Source organism: Balaenoptera borealis (genome assembly GCF_965194805.1).
Source record: "Balaenoptera borealis genome assembly, chromosome: 1".
NCBI lineage: Eukaryota > Metazoa > Chordata > Mammalia > Artiodactyla > Balaenopteridae > Balaenoptera > Balaenoptera borealis.
The window spans coordinates 157,982,365-157,995,992 of record NC_138860.1 but is presented as its reverse complement, the minus strand read 5'-3'; the positions used below and the strand labels follow the sequence as shown (position 1 = coordinate 157,995,992).

At 45.1% G+C, this 13,628-nt stretch overlaps 1 protein-coding gene across 1 annotated transcript; it reads left to right on the top strand.

The window, feature by feature from the left end:
- Nucleotides 1-202: 202 nt before the first annotated feature.
- Nucleotides 203-12,902, top strand: KLF17 (KLF transcription factor 17). Its single transcript, XM_082379124.1, has 2 exons — nt 203-5,254; nt 5,584-12,902. Exons 1-2 carry the CDS (start codon nt 4,408-4,410, stop codon nt 5,829-5,831), a joined length of 1,095 nt encoding a protein of 364 aa, XP_082235250.1. The 5' UTR covers nt 203-4,407; the 3' UTR covers nt 5,832-12,902.
- Nucleotides 12,903-13,628: the final 726 nt, after the last annotated feature.

The following is a 13,628-nucleotide window of genomic DNA, read 5'->3' as shown; positions in this document are numbered from 1 at the left end:
GGTTAAGGGCTTAATCCCACAGACTGCCCCCTACCCCCTGCTTCAGACGCCAATCATAAGTCCAGGTTGTCACCTGGGCTTCTGACCAACTAGCTGTAAATCGGGGCCAGTTTCTATGACCTCCTCCCCAGATTTGATAATTTTCTAGAGCAGCTCACAGAACCCAGGAAAAGTTTACTTACTATTGCTGATTTATTACAAATGATATTTTAAAGAATACAATTGAACAGCCAGATAAAGAGATACATAGGGGGTGAGGTATGGGAAAGGGGCACAGAGCTTCCATTCCATCTCTGGGCACAGCACCCTCCTAGCACCTCCATGTGTTCAACAACCCAGAAGCTCTCTGAACTCCGTACTTTGGGGATTTTTAGGGAGGCTTTATCATGTAGACATGATCAATTATTTTTTTTTTTTAACTTTGGGTTTATTTATTTACTTATTTATTTATTTATGGCTGTGTTGGGTCTTCGTTTCTGTGCGAGGGCTTTCTCTAGTTGCAGCAAGTGGGGGCCACTCTTCATCGCGGTGCGCGGGCCTCTCATTATCACGGCCTCTCTTGTTGCGGAGCACAGGCTCCAGACGTGCAGGCTCAGTAGTTGTGGCTCACGGGCCTAGTTGCTGATAATCTTATTTGGGATCCCATATATGTGATGAGTTACTTCTTTCTTGCTGCCCTCAAGATTCTTTTTGTCTTTGGACAGTTTTGATTATAATGTGTCTCAGTGTGGATTTCTTTGATTTTATCCTATTTGAAGTTCATTGAGCTCCTTGGAGGTCTATATTCATGTCTTTCATCACCTTTGAGATGTTTTCACCCACTATTTTTTCAAGCAATCTCTGCCCCTTTCTCTCTCTCTTCTAGGACTCCCACAATGCATATGTTGGTCTGCTTGAAGTTGTCCCACAGGTCATTTAAGCACTCTGTTCAATTTTCTTCAATCTTTTTTCTTCTTGTTCCTTAGCTTGACAACTTCAATTGTCCTTTCTTCATATTAGCTGATTCTTCTGTCTACTCAATCTGCTTTTGAATCCCTCTAGTCAGTTTTTCATTTTAGTTATTATATTTTTCAGCTCCAGAATTTCTTTTTTTTAAAAATAAATTTATTTATTTATTTATTTTTGGCTGCATTCAGTCTTCATTGCTACACGCGGGCTTTCTCTAGTTGTGGCGAGTGGGGGTTACTCTTTGTTGTGGTGTGCTGACTTCTCATTGTGGTGGCTTCTCTTGTCGTGGAGCACAGGATCTAGGCGCACAGGCTTCAGTAGTTGTGGCACATGGGCTCAGTAGTTGTGGCTCGCGGGCTGTAGAGTGCAGGCTCAGCAGTTGTGGCGCACAGGTTTAGTTGCTCTGCAGCATGTGGGATCTTCCCAGACCAGGGCTCGAACCCGTGTCCCCTGCATTGGCAGGCGGATTCTTAACCACTGTGCCACCAGGGAAGCCCCCAGAATTTCTTTTTAGTTTCTTTTTAGGTTTTCTATCTCTTTATTAAAATTTCCATTTTGTTCATACATCATTTTTGTGACTTTGTCCACATCTTCTTTTAGCTGTTTGAGCATCTTTAAGACAGACAGTTGTTTGAAATTCTTTGTGAAGTAAGTTGATCATTTGGTCTTTCTTAGACATTTCTGTTTATTTTTTTTCCCCTTGAATGGGCCATACATTCCTGTCTTTTTATGACTTGTGATTTTTTTGTTGTTGTTGAAAACTGGACACTTGAATCTTATAATGTAGAAACTCTGGAAATCCAATTCTTCCTCTTCCTCAGGGTTTGCTGTTTTTGTTTTTTGTTTGTTTATAGCTTATTTAAATTGATGTATGTTGTCTCTGTGCCAGCATCAGCCTGAGAGGTAAACTTAAGGTTTTCTTAGATCTTTTATGAGCCTGCATCTTTTCTTGGGTATGTGTGGTGACTTTCCAAATTTTCTAGTATATGTGATTGCTTTTGAATATACTAGTTCTTAAATGTCTGGTTCCCAAAAGGTGAAAAAGGATAAATGAAGGGGGAAAGAAACAGGCACCAGGGACTTGCATGGCAGTCCAGTGGTTAAGACTCTGTGCTTCCACTTCAGGGGGCATGTGTTCCATCCCTAGTCAGGGGACTAAGATCCCACATGCCATGCAGCACAGCCAAAAAAAAAGAGAGAGAGAGAGAGAGAAACAGGTGCTAGTCCTTTTAAATACCCTGGAAGTCCTGTCATTTGGAGGAGGAGAGGTTTGTGACAATGGTAGTGGGAGATGCGACAATGGCTTCCCACCTCTCTCTGCTCATCATGATCAGAAGCAGCAATTAGTGATAACACAGATTACTCAATATTTGGAGCACAAGGTTTTCATTGCCCACTCTGGCTCCCACAGGTCCAGAAATGTGTGCACAGCTTCCTGGTATGGGACCCGGGGTGTCTTGGGATAGCCACTACCTACTTAAGAGCTGAAACCGACTGAAATTAACTGCAGTTTACCTTCCAAGCCTTCCCTTGGAAGTTACAAGCATTTAATTGACTCCATTGTTCCAAAGTAATTACAAAAGGCAAATTCTGCAGGTGTAATTGTTATCTTGGTGGGGACGTGGATTCCTGGTGCTTCCTACTCTATCATATTCCCTGGTGTCACTTCCTGTGTCCTTTTGACACAGTCCTAATAATCCTGGGAAGTTCCCTTATTTTCTGGCACAATAAGATGCACCAGGCTCACGTATTCATTCCTTCTTCCAGACTTGGAGTCAGGAAATACTCCAGGGATGATTCTTCCTTTTAGTAAGGAATGGAATTAAAGGCCAAAATCCGAGCATGAGGGGTTTGTGTTTGTATAAAATATTTCCTATTTAAATATAGCATTATTTTTTTAATATAGCATTATTTTTATTTCTGATTTTTATAATTTCACTTATGCTGAAAATCCTGATTTCTCACAGTATTGTTTTAAAACCATTTAATTATGAAAAATAGCACTCAAACAGAAAAGTGCATATAAGTACACAGCTTAATGGATTATTACAAAATAAAGACCTTTGAAGCATTGTTAGCACTGCAGAAGCCCCTACAATTTCCCTTATTGCCCCCTTCCCTCCCCTCTAATATTGCTCATGGCCTATTGTCTGGACATAACTTCTTTGAATTCCTCTATTTCTGCCCTTTGGTGTTCCTGTAATTGGTAAAAGCCGCAATTGCTTTCTTAAGTTTTGCTTTCTTTTCTTTTTTTTAAATTTGTGTTTGAATGTTGTTAAATTTTTCCTTGATCTTTTTTTAAAATAAATTTATTTATTTATTTGTCTATTTATTTATTTTTGGCTGCATAGGGTCTTCGTTGCTGTGCTGTCTCTAGTTGTGGTGAGCAGGGGCTACTCTTCGTTGCAGTGCGCGGGCTTCTCATTGCTGTGGCTTCTCTTGTTGCGGAGCACAGGCTCTAGGCACACGGGCTTCAGTAGTTGTGGCACGCAGGCTCAGTAGTTGTGGCTTGTGGGCTGTAGAGTGCAGGCTCAGTAGTTGTGGTGCATGGGCTTAGTTGCTCAGCGGCATGTGGGATCTTTGATGTTTTAGTATCTTCTATGGATACTGTATTTTACTCATGTTTTGGTTTTCATATTTAAATGGATTGGTCTTTTCTGGATCCTCTCAGATGGGAAATTATAGGGTAGTGTTCCCAGTTTCTCAGCTCAAGAACTCTCTCTCTACTGCTACAGTAATTGACAACTTTAAAAAATATGATTCTTGGATCCTGTCCTGTTTCAAGAAGTTCTACCACCAATCTCTTCTTTTTTCCCTTGACTTCCAAGACAATCCCCCACCTTTTTTAAAAGTATGCCTTTTTCTTTACCTCCTCCAATGCTTGATCTCACACCTGCCCACAGCATTCCCACTCAGGTGAGAGCTTCTTCAGTAGATTAATATTTGTGAATGGTTTCTAAGTTTTGCCAAAGCCAAGACTAACGGAACCCTCCATTCTTCTTACCTTTATGGCTTTCTGAACCTGTTCTCCTGGTTTGGGATGATCTTTCACCCTCACACTTAAACATAATCTGGAATTTGAGGGTTTTCTCAGTTTTGCTGAAAGTACAGGTTGTAGAATGTTTTATTTGCTCTTTGTGCTTTTTTTGAAATAAAACCAAAAACATGCACTGCTCGGCACGTGGGATCTTAGTTCCCCAACCAGGGATGGAACCTGCACCCCACGCAGTGGAAGCACAGAGTCTTAACCACTGGACAGCCAGGAAAATCCCCCAGGCTTGCATTTTAGAAAGCCCAAACTGGAGAATGGCCTGGAGATAATGGGATGTTTAGGCAAAAGATGATAGAGGCCTGGATTAAGGTGGCGTCTGGAAATGGGGAGAAGGGACATGTGGAACTGGAATTTGAGCTATGGTGAATTTCACCTGACTTTTTTTTTCTAAGGATACTGAGAAGTCAATGTCCATCTTGGACGTGTCTTCATCTCCCGGAAGCAGTGGAGTGCACACCTCTTGGAACCATGGCCCATCAGGCATTCAACACATCCCTCAGTGCATAGAGCTGGAGACGATCTCCTTGGTCTCTGCTGAGGCACCCAGGCAGAACGCCAGTGAAATGGGGCCACACTTCAGTATGTTGCTGCCTGATCACGGTGTGAGCTACTGCCCCCAAGTGACTTTCACTCCTTCCCAGATGATTTACACTGAGGGAATGTCTCCTTCCCAGACAGGAATGATGATGTTCAAGGGGCCCCAGGCGATGCCCTTAGGAGAGCCCAGTATTCCAGGGATGGCCACGACCTTTGGTGGGAATCTAAGGATGTCCCCCAATGGGCCGCCAGTCTCACCTGCCAGTGGAATCCCAATGATGTCCCACGTCCGAATGCGAACAATGCCTTATTCTGACCTCCCAACAGTAACTTCTAATGGAGGCCCTTTAACACCTAAAACATTATTGGATCCAACCATGCCTTCCACTGAGGCCCTGGAAATGCTCCGCTCTTTGGATCAGATGGTGCCCCCTAGAAACCCCCACAACTATGGGATGCCCCCAGCTGGATCGCCATTATTGCTGGCTTTGGAATCCCAGGGCTCTTTTGTGAGCCAGCCAGTCTCCCAGGAAGACCCCTTCCTACCTAAGCAGCCCTTACCTGCTCCACGGAGAGCGGAGCAGTACTCCGGGGCCCAGGAAAGGGCTCCTAGGAGGAGATCCCCAGTTTCAAGGCCTTACCGCTGCGACTATGAGAACTGTGAAAAAGCTTATACTAAGCGCTCCCACCTCGTGAGTCACCAACGCAAACACACAGGTAAGTGAGGTGTCAGACGGGTGGGGTGGGTGGAGAAATCTCTGGGCTTTAGATTTGTGGGGGACCCCTGGTTTGTAATGGTTTGGGATTAGCCCATCATCCTTCAAGCTTGGGATCAAGCTCTGTTGGCCCCACCAGCTTGCTTTCCCACAGTCCAGTATGACTGTGCCAAGATGGAGACTGCTGATGTGCTGTCTCCTCACCACTGTCCTGTGTTTTTCCTTTTGCTTCCTCAACGTTGACTGCTCTGCTTCATAAAGTCAGACCCCTTCCTTCCTACCCGCTGGCCTATTCCTCTAAATTCCTTCTCTCCCTTGTCATTCCCCCAGGTGAAAGGCCCTATAAATGCATGTGGGAAGCCTGTACTTGGTCCTTCTTCCGTTCTGATGAACTTAGAAGACATACTCGTATACACACCAAATACCGACCACATAAATGTGACCAGTGCGGCCGACAGTTCATGAGATCTGACCATCTCAGGCAACACCAAAGGACTCATATGCGGGTGCCAACATCCCCAGACCCGCTGGCTGACAGTGGACATATGGCTGGTCCTCCTCCTGCTCCTGGTCTTTAGGTCAGTCTGCTCTTCCCCTCATTTTGGCTTCTCTGCCCAGATACTGCCTGCGTCTGACCAGCTAGTCTCTTTGGTAGGTGTAGGTTTAGATGAAGACAGAAAGATTATAAGACAGTGTGGAAGCCCATATGAGCTCTGGACCTAGTCGGGGCCCCTCAAAAACTATCTTGGATGTCCTCACATCTCTGGGGCTACCTACTTTTGTGCCAAGTTCAGCCACATGGCAAGGTGGAGCAAAGTAGCGATTGTGAGCTTTATAAAAAGCTCTTTATCTTACGTCACTCCCAGCTTGAAACCCTTTAGCGACTCTCCTTTGCCTGCTACATAAAATCAAAGTTCCTTATCTTGGTCTTTGACAGTTTCCAGAGACAGACTATGTTCAAATCCTGAATTTACCACTTACTAGCCATGTGACTTTGGGAAAGGTCTTTCATCATTATGCCAGGTTCCCTCTTCTGGTAAAAGAAAAACAGTATTGGACTGTTGTGAACACATCTTATGTACAAAATCAGATTCTGTCCGGCACTCACCAACCTCATGCCCAGAGTTTGTCTCCTCCCATCATTTCCAGACTTGGGTGGAATGCCCTCACAAGACATGGGATCTGGCACCTCAAGTAGCCACTAGGAACCCAGGAATGTGGAAGAGTTAGTGCTCCTGGGGTAACATTTGACTAATGGGAGATGGGAGAAATCCAGGCCAATAAATTCCCTCTTCTTCCCTCCCTTCCCTGAACTGGTCTGGTGCAAGACACCATTTCTCCCAGTGGGGAGACCTCCCAAGTAGCCAGCGGACACACCTTCTGTGCCTCTTCCAAGCTTGTCATGAAGCAGACTCAACCTGCTATCACCTGGCATTGCCTCCCATTGTCTTGCGTTGAGTCCCTTTTCTCACTCTCAATGCCCTGTATTTGCATCACCCGAATAAAACACCGGTACTTAGTTCTTGTTCTAGGCTCTGTTTTCTAGGTAACTTGGGGTTGGAAGACATTAGACTGGGGCAGAGAAGGATGAACCGCACTGTAACCTTCCCTCTTCCCCCCACCAAGCCCAGGTACCTGGACTACTAAATATCAGCTATTAAAAGGCCTGTTCTGTCCTGCCCCTCTCCTAGGATTGAGGACCTAATGACTCCCCTGGAAACTCAGCCACAGGTAGTTCAGAACCTCATTCCTGGATTTCTCAGCCAGCTGTTTTACTGACCAGCAAACTAATAGAAAGGAACTTGCCTAAGTTCTCAAGTGGCAGAGTTGGGATCCCAACCAGGATCTGTCCACTTCAGAAGTAGATCTCTTACCTTAGAGATAATGTCTTCTACAGGTGTCTCCTGGGCCCAGTCTGGTGCCCAGCACTATCAGATGATGGCCACAGCGAAATGAATCACATCTGGTTCCTGTGGCCCAGGGACCATCTTGGTCTAGGGGTTGAGAGGTCCACCTTGGTGCAGTGGCCATGGAGAGGAGGAGCACCTGAAGGGGAAGGTCAGAATTTCTGGAGGAGGTGACCCTTGAGCTCAGTAAGCAAGGGTATGTAACATCTAGTAATCCCTTAATGTTGAAATAAACTGAGCAGATGAATCAAGAGAAAAGAGAATTCCAGGCAGAGAGAAGCTGGATCTGGCAATTGCTCCCAGGAGAGTCAGCCTGCAGACTTCCATTCATTCGACAAATGTTCTTCAACCCATGATACAGAGAACACCATGGCTGTCGGGACAACTCATGGTGAGGGGCACGGAGACAACGAAAGTGTGTGTCAGGGAAGAAAGACTTCTCAAGGAGGTGCCTGAGTCAGACCTAACGGGTTTATGGGGGTTAGCTGGACCTCCCATTTCCGGGACATCTACCTTTAGTCATGCCTTGTGCTGGACACTAAGCACTCAGAGAGCATGACAGTGCCTTGCTGCAGGGCAGAAAGATCACAACAAAAATTCTGAAAGTGCTCAATGCTGCCAAGGAGAAGAGCCAAACCTCTGTGGACTCAAACTTATTCTGGGTGTCTGGGGGAGTCTCATGGCCTTGGCTGTGACTGCCTGCCCCTCCCACCTCCACCCTAACCCTGTCCTGCAGGGCCACCTTGGTCCATTTCCTTAGTGGCCCCAGCATACCTGGGCCTGGCATCCCAGTGGCTTCCACCCAAATTGTGAGCCAGGGGAGTGGATATGATTAAAAAATGGGGGCAGGGGGCTCTCTTTTGTGACCCAATTACTGGCCCCAGGGACAGCAGTCTGAAGTACCCAAAGTCTCTTTCATTCCCACCTGAGCACTAGGTCCCTTCTATGGAGCGGGGGCATCTTAGGCTCAATGGGCCAGGGCTGGTCTCTGTCCGCCACCCATCTTGCTCACACGCAGCCCTGCTGGTAGGGTCAGCAGGCCAGGTTGCTTGTTGGGATGCAAGAGGGGTCTGTTGGTGACCCATCACTTTCACCGAGGAATGGAAGTGGGTAGGAGCCAGAGTGGGCAAGGGTGCGCCATGTATGCTGCAGTGGCAGGCAAAACAGGCCCCCACCCCTTGGAGGTCACAAACTAGTGGAGGAGGGACATAGGAAATGTACAGCACGCTGTGAGGACAAATATATCTATCTGGAGTTTACTATAGTAGGCCAAAGGAGTTAGGAAGGCATTTCTTAGGAAGAGTAATTTGAGCTCAGAGTTAAGGATTACCTAGGAGTTAGGCAGATAAAGGAGGTGAGGAAAGTCAGTCTATCCTTTATCCAGTGATTACCCTATGGCAGGCATGGCTAAACATTTCCCGTGTTATCTTGGTTTCAACACAAGGCAGGATAATGGGTGGGTAAGACATTGTGGGCTCTCAAGACTAGAAGATTTTAATTCTGCCTTTGCCATAAGTGACTGTGTGGCCTTGGGCAAATTAGTTATCTCTGCTTCAGATAGCAGTGGGGCCAGATTAGTAGATTCAAGCTCAAGAGAGATAGGATTAGTCCCATTCAAAAATGGTTTCTTTGACTTGTTTAAGGGAGAGGGAGGTGTTTTGGTATTCCAGGTGGGAGTGGAAGGTGGCTTGGACCAGGTTATGGAAGTAGAGGTGGAGGGTAGTAGATTTAGGAGAGACAATTAACCCTAATCCAATGAATTAATCCAGTTAATTCATTGGATTAGGTCCGTGAGGGAGTAGTCAGGATGACACCCAGGTTTCTGGCTTGTGTGATAAATAAGGAGAACCAGATGAAATTCATTAACTTATTTATTTTTATTGTGATATCTAATGTGTGCAAAAAATCTTTTGTATATGTACAGCTTAATAATAAAAACACTTATTTGCCTTTTATAACACTTGAGAAGAACTTTGAGTTCCCTTCTCATCACATTCCTTGTCCTCAGCAGAGGTAACCACTATCTTGAATTTTTAATCTTGTCTTTGCTTTTCTTTGTTGTTTTTACCCTATATGTATCTATTCTTTTTTTTTTTTTAATTATTTATCTATTTATTTATTTATGGCTGTGTTGGGTCTTTATTTCTATGCAAGGGCTTTTCTCTAGTTGCGGCAAGCGGGGGCCACTCTTCATCACGGTGCGCGGGCCTCTCACTATTGCGGCCTCTCTTGTTGCGAAGCACAGGCTCCAGACGCGCAGGCTCAGTAGTTGTGGCTTACGGGCCTAGTTGCTCTGCGGCATGTGGGATCTTCCCAGACCAGGGCTCGAACCCGTGTCCCCTGCATTGGCAGGCAGATTCTCAACCACTGTGCCACCAGGGAAGCCCCTATGTATCTATTCTTAAGCATATAATGATTGGTTTTATGTGGTTTTGAATTTTGTGTTTATTCTATTTGGGGTTTGTTGAACTCGTCAATCTGTAGTTTTATAGTCTTAATAAAATTTGGAAAAATTTTGGCCACGTTTTGTCAATTTTTTGTCCCCACCCCTTCTCCTTCTGACACACCATCTGTGCATATAAACAGAGCTCTTGATATTGTCCCATAGATCACTAATACTCAATATTTCTCTATCATTTTTTCCCCTGCTTCATTTTAGATGTCTTCAAGCTAACTGATCTTTTCTTCTGCAGATTAGAATTTGCTATCAGTTCCATCCAGTATGTTTTTCACATACCTATTTTTTTTTCTTCTTCTTCTTTTGGCTGCGCTGCACAGCTTGCAGGATCTTACTTCCCCCACCAGGGATTGAACTCGCACCCTTGGCAGTGAAAGCACAGAGTCCTAACCACCCGACCGCCAGGGAATTCCCTCAAATACTGTATTTTTCATTTCTAGAAATTCGATCTGGATCTTTTAAAATATCTTCCATTTCTCTTCTTAACATTCTCATGTTTGCCTCTACTTTCTTGAACATATGAAGCATAGATACAGTAGCTGTTTTAATGCCTTCAGATGTTAATTTCCATTGTGTCTGTCCTTTCTGAGTCTGTATCAGTAGATTGATGTTTCTTCTGGTGACTGTCCTTATTTTTCTACTTCTTTGAATGGCTGATAATTTTTTACTGGGTGCCAGACAATTGTGAATTTACATTGTTGGTTGCTGGATTTTGTTTTATTCCTTTAAGTGGTGTTGGCTTTTATTTCTGGCTTGCATTCTACTTGGAATTAGTTGGATCTCTTTGAGGCTTACTTCCCCGCCCCTCGCCCCCAACTTAGGGAATTTTTATTTGTATGAGGCCTACTTTTAACCTTTTCTAGGACAGGCCCAGAGCTGCCTTTTTTTTCTAATTTGCCCCACTGCTAAGGCAATATCCCAAGGATTCTACCTTATCTGTATGTTATGTCTTTGCATTCTGGCTAGTGGAAACAAACTATTTCCAGCCCTGTGTGGGCTACAGGAATTGTTCTGCCTACTTTTTTTCAGTGATCTTTTTCTTAGTCTTGGGTAATTTCTTCTCGTGATTGATCAGTACTCAGAGACTCAAGGATACACCTTTCCAGCTCTCAAGCACTCTCTGCAAAACTCTTATCCTTTCAGGTACTCTGCCTGACAAACTCTAGATATCTTGGCCTTCCTAAACTTTAGTTTCTGTCTCCTCAGCTCAGACTTCCATGCTCTGTTTCGGTTTCCCTCCCTTGTCTCTGGGGTCACAGTCCTGTGCTGTCTATTGTACTTGGAGAAAACCACTGCTTCATATTTGATCTGATCATCTAGACAAAATCCAGTGTCTGTCGCTCCATCTTTAAAATGCATTCAAGTGGAATCATATTTTAATGAAGTCTGAATTTATTTTTTTCTCACATTTATGCTTTTGAGATTTAATCTATGACCTGCATGCAGATGGAGTTTATTTTCACTGTTGTGCAGAATTTTATTATCTGAATATATAATCTGTCTATTCTACTGGGTCATTTCCAGTTGTGTTTTTTTTTGTTGTTGTTGTTATTAAGAACAGTGCTGCCCTGAATATTCCTGCCTAAATGCTTGCATTTATGATAAATCTCTCTTTGAGGCATTTCCAAAGGGTGGTTGTTAACTCATTAGTGGGTTGTGAGTGGACTAGAGAAACATAGTACGATTAAAGGGCAAGGTTGGCAAGGGCTGAGCTTGGTGACAATTTATTGAAGAGTCAGTCTATCCTGTTATGGAACTTTCTCCTGTGGCATCAGTTGCTTGCATGGTTGAGAAGAGAAGGAGTTGGTTAGAGTCAGCAGCAGTTGGAGCTTTGTCCGTTGAGTGCCACAGCAAGACAAAGGGACAAAGGAGTTTAGGAAAATGGCAGGAGAATCAAGGGGCCCTGGAAGCTAAGACGGGTTTGGGTAGGGGGAATGTCAAGTCTAGAGGAGGCTGAGGAACAGACACAGTAGAGCTACCAACAGGTTCTAATGAAGTCACATAACTAGTAGATTAGCAATTGTTGAGTGAGGCTGGAAAGAGAAATGGTGGTGGAGATTAGGATGTTGAATAGGTATTTTTGCTGTTAGAATGATGATGAGATCCAGGATGTGGCCAAAGAAGTGGATGGCTGGGGTGGACTAGAGGTGAAGGTTTTTGGAAATGTAGAGAATTCAGGGTGTTATCTGGGTCATCCTTGGATGGTGCCAAGGACTATGGCTAAACCTTGGGTAAAGAAGGAGTACTCAAGGCAGGTGACAAATTCTAGGAGTGAGTGAAAGTGACCAGGGAGGTGAGTGGAAAATAGTGACCAGGAAAAGGATAAGGTATCCAAGGAAACAGGGTTTTGGTGGGGAAGTAGAATAATGATTTTTAAGTAGCACTGTGGTGAGAGATTCAAAGGTAGGTAGGATGGAGAGAATGAGAGGTCTCCATAAGACAGAGATGTAGCAAGGTGTGAAGGCAAGCAGAAGAGGGAGCTTCTTGGCAGAGGTGGAGGAGGTAGTGGAGTTCTGGATTCTGGAGCAGGAGTTCCAGAGTGTACGGGGCGGGGGGTACACTACTACAGTGGGGTAGTTTGGGAGCGAGCTTGGGAGAAGGATGGAAAATAAGACCTAGAAATGGGGAAGGCTTTCCAAAGATCTTTTGGACATTGACCCTGCACAGTGTTGGAACCCTCATTTTATTCATTCTCATTCATCATCAAAAATGTACTGGGTGTCTACTGGGTGCCCAGGGGCCTCGCTGTTTAGGAATACAGTGACCAAGGGGTCAACTGGATCTTAGCTCCTCCTGGAGATCTTAGTGGAGGAAAGGCTGACCCAGAGAGAGATGATTACAATTGCATTTGGGAAGCCCATCTTGGTTGCCTTGTATGGAGGATGGATGGAAGATTCTGGGCTGAAGAGTAGACAACTACTTATGGGGAAGGCAGCAGACAGTGGTCTGCACAGTCAAGTAGATTGTTAGTAGCAGTATTTGGGATGAAGTAGTTGAGCTGAGAAGAATTTCTCGTGTCTTCATTCTATAGGTCCCCTCCCAGCCCCCAGCCATAATCCCTGCTGGTGGGCTGTGCTGGCAACATACCCAGTGCCCTGTGCATATGATGATGATTGTGTTTTTTCAAGAAAGTGCTGGAGGCGGCTGCCTGGCTTGGGGTTCTGGGGCTGCAGCTAATGTCCTCCTGAACGCAACTTCCCTGGCCCAGCTGGGGTCCAGAGGAGGACACCCCCTCCTATGTCTGGGCCAGTGTAGAATTCAGCCACCCTCTACAGACTGGAGAAACAGTTCTTTTTTTTTTTTTTGAAAGTAGTTAACACGCAGCTATTTATTTTTAAATTAATTAATTAATTATTTATTTTATTTACGGCTGTGTTAGGTCTTCGTTTCTGTGCGAGGGCTTTCTCTAGTTGCGGCAAGTGGGGACCACTCTTCATCGCGGTGCACGGGCCTTTCACTGTCGCAGCCTCTCTTGTTGGGGAGCACAGGCTCCAGACGCGCAGGCTCAGTAATTGTGGCTCACGGGCCTAGTTGCTCTGCGGCATGTGGGATCTTCCCAGACCAGGGCTCGAACCCGTGTCCCCTGCATTGGCAGGCAGATTCTCAACCACTGCGCCACCAGGGAAGCCCGGAGAAACAGTTCTTAAAGAGAATCTTACATTCTGGAGAAACAGAGGCATGGAAGCTGTCTTTATTTTAATTTTTATTATTTTTAAAATTTATTTTATTTATTTATTTGGCTGCATTGTGTCTTCATTGCTGCACGTGGGCTTTCTCTAGTTGCGGCAAGTGGGGGCTACTCTTTGTTGCAGTACGCAGGCTTCTCATTATGGTGGCTTCTCTTGTTGTGGAGCACAGGCTCTAGGCGCACAGGCTTCAGTAGTTGTGGCACACGGGCTCAGTAGTTGTGGCCCGTGGACTCTAGAGCGCAGGCTCAGTAGTTGTGGCGCATGGGCTTAGTTGCTCTGCGGCATGTGGGATCTTCCCGGACCAGGGATTGAACCCGTGCC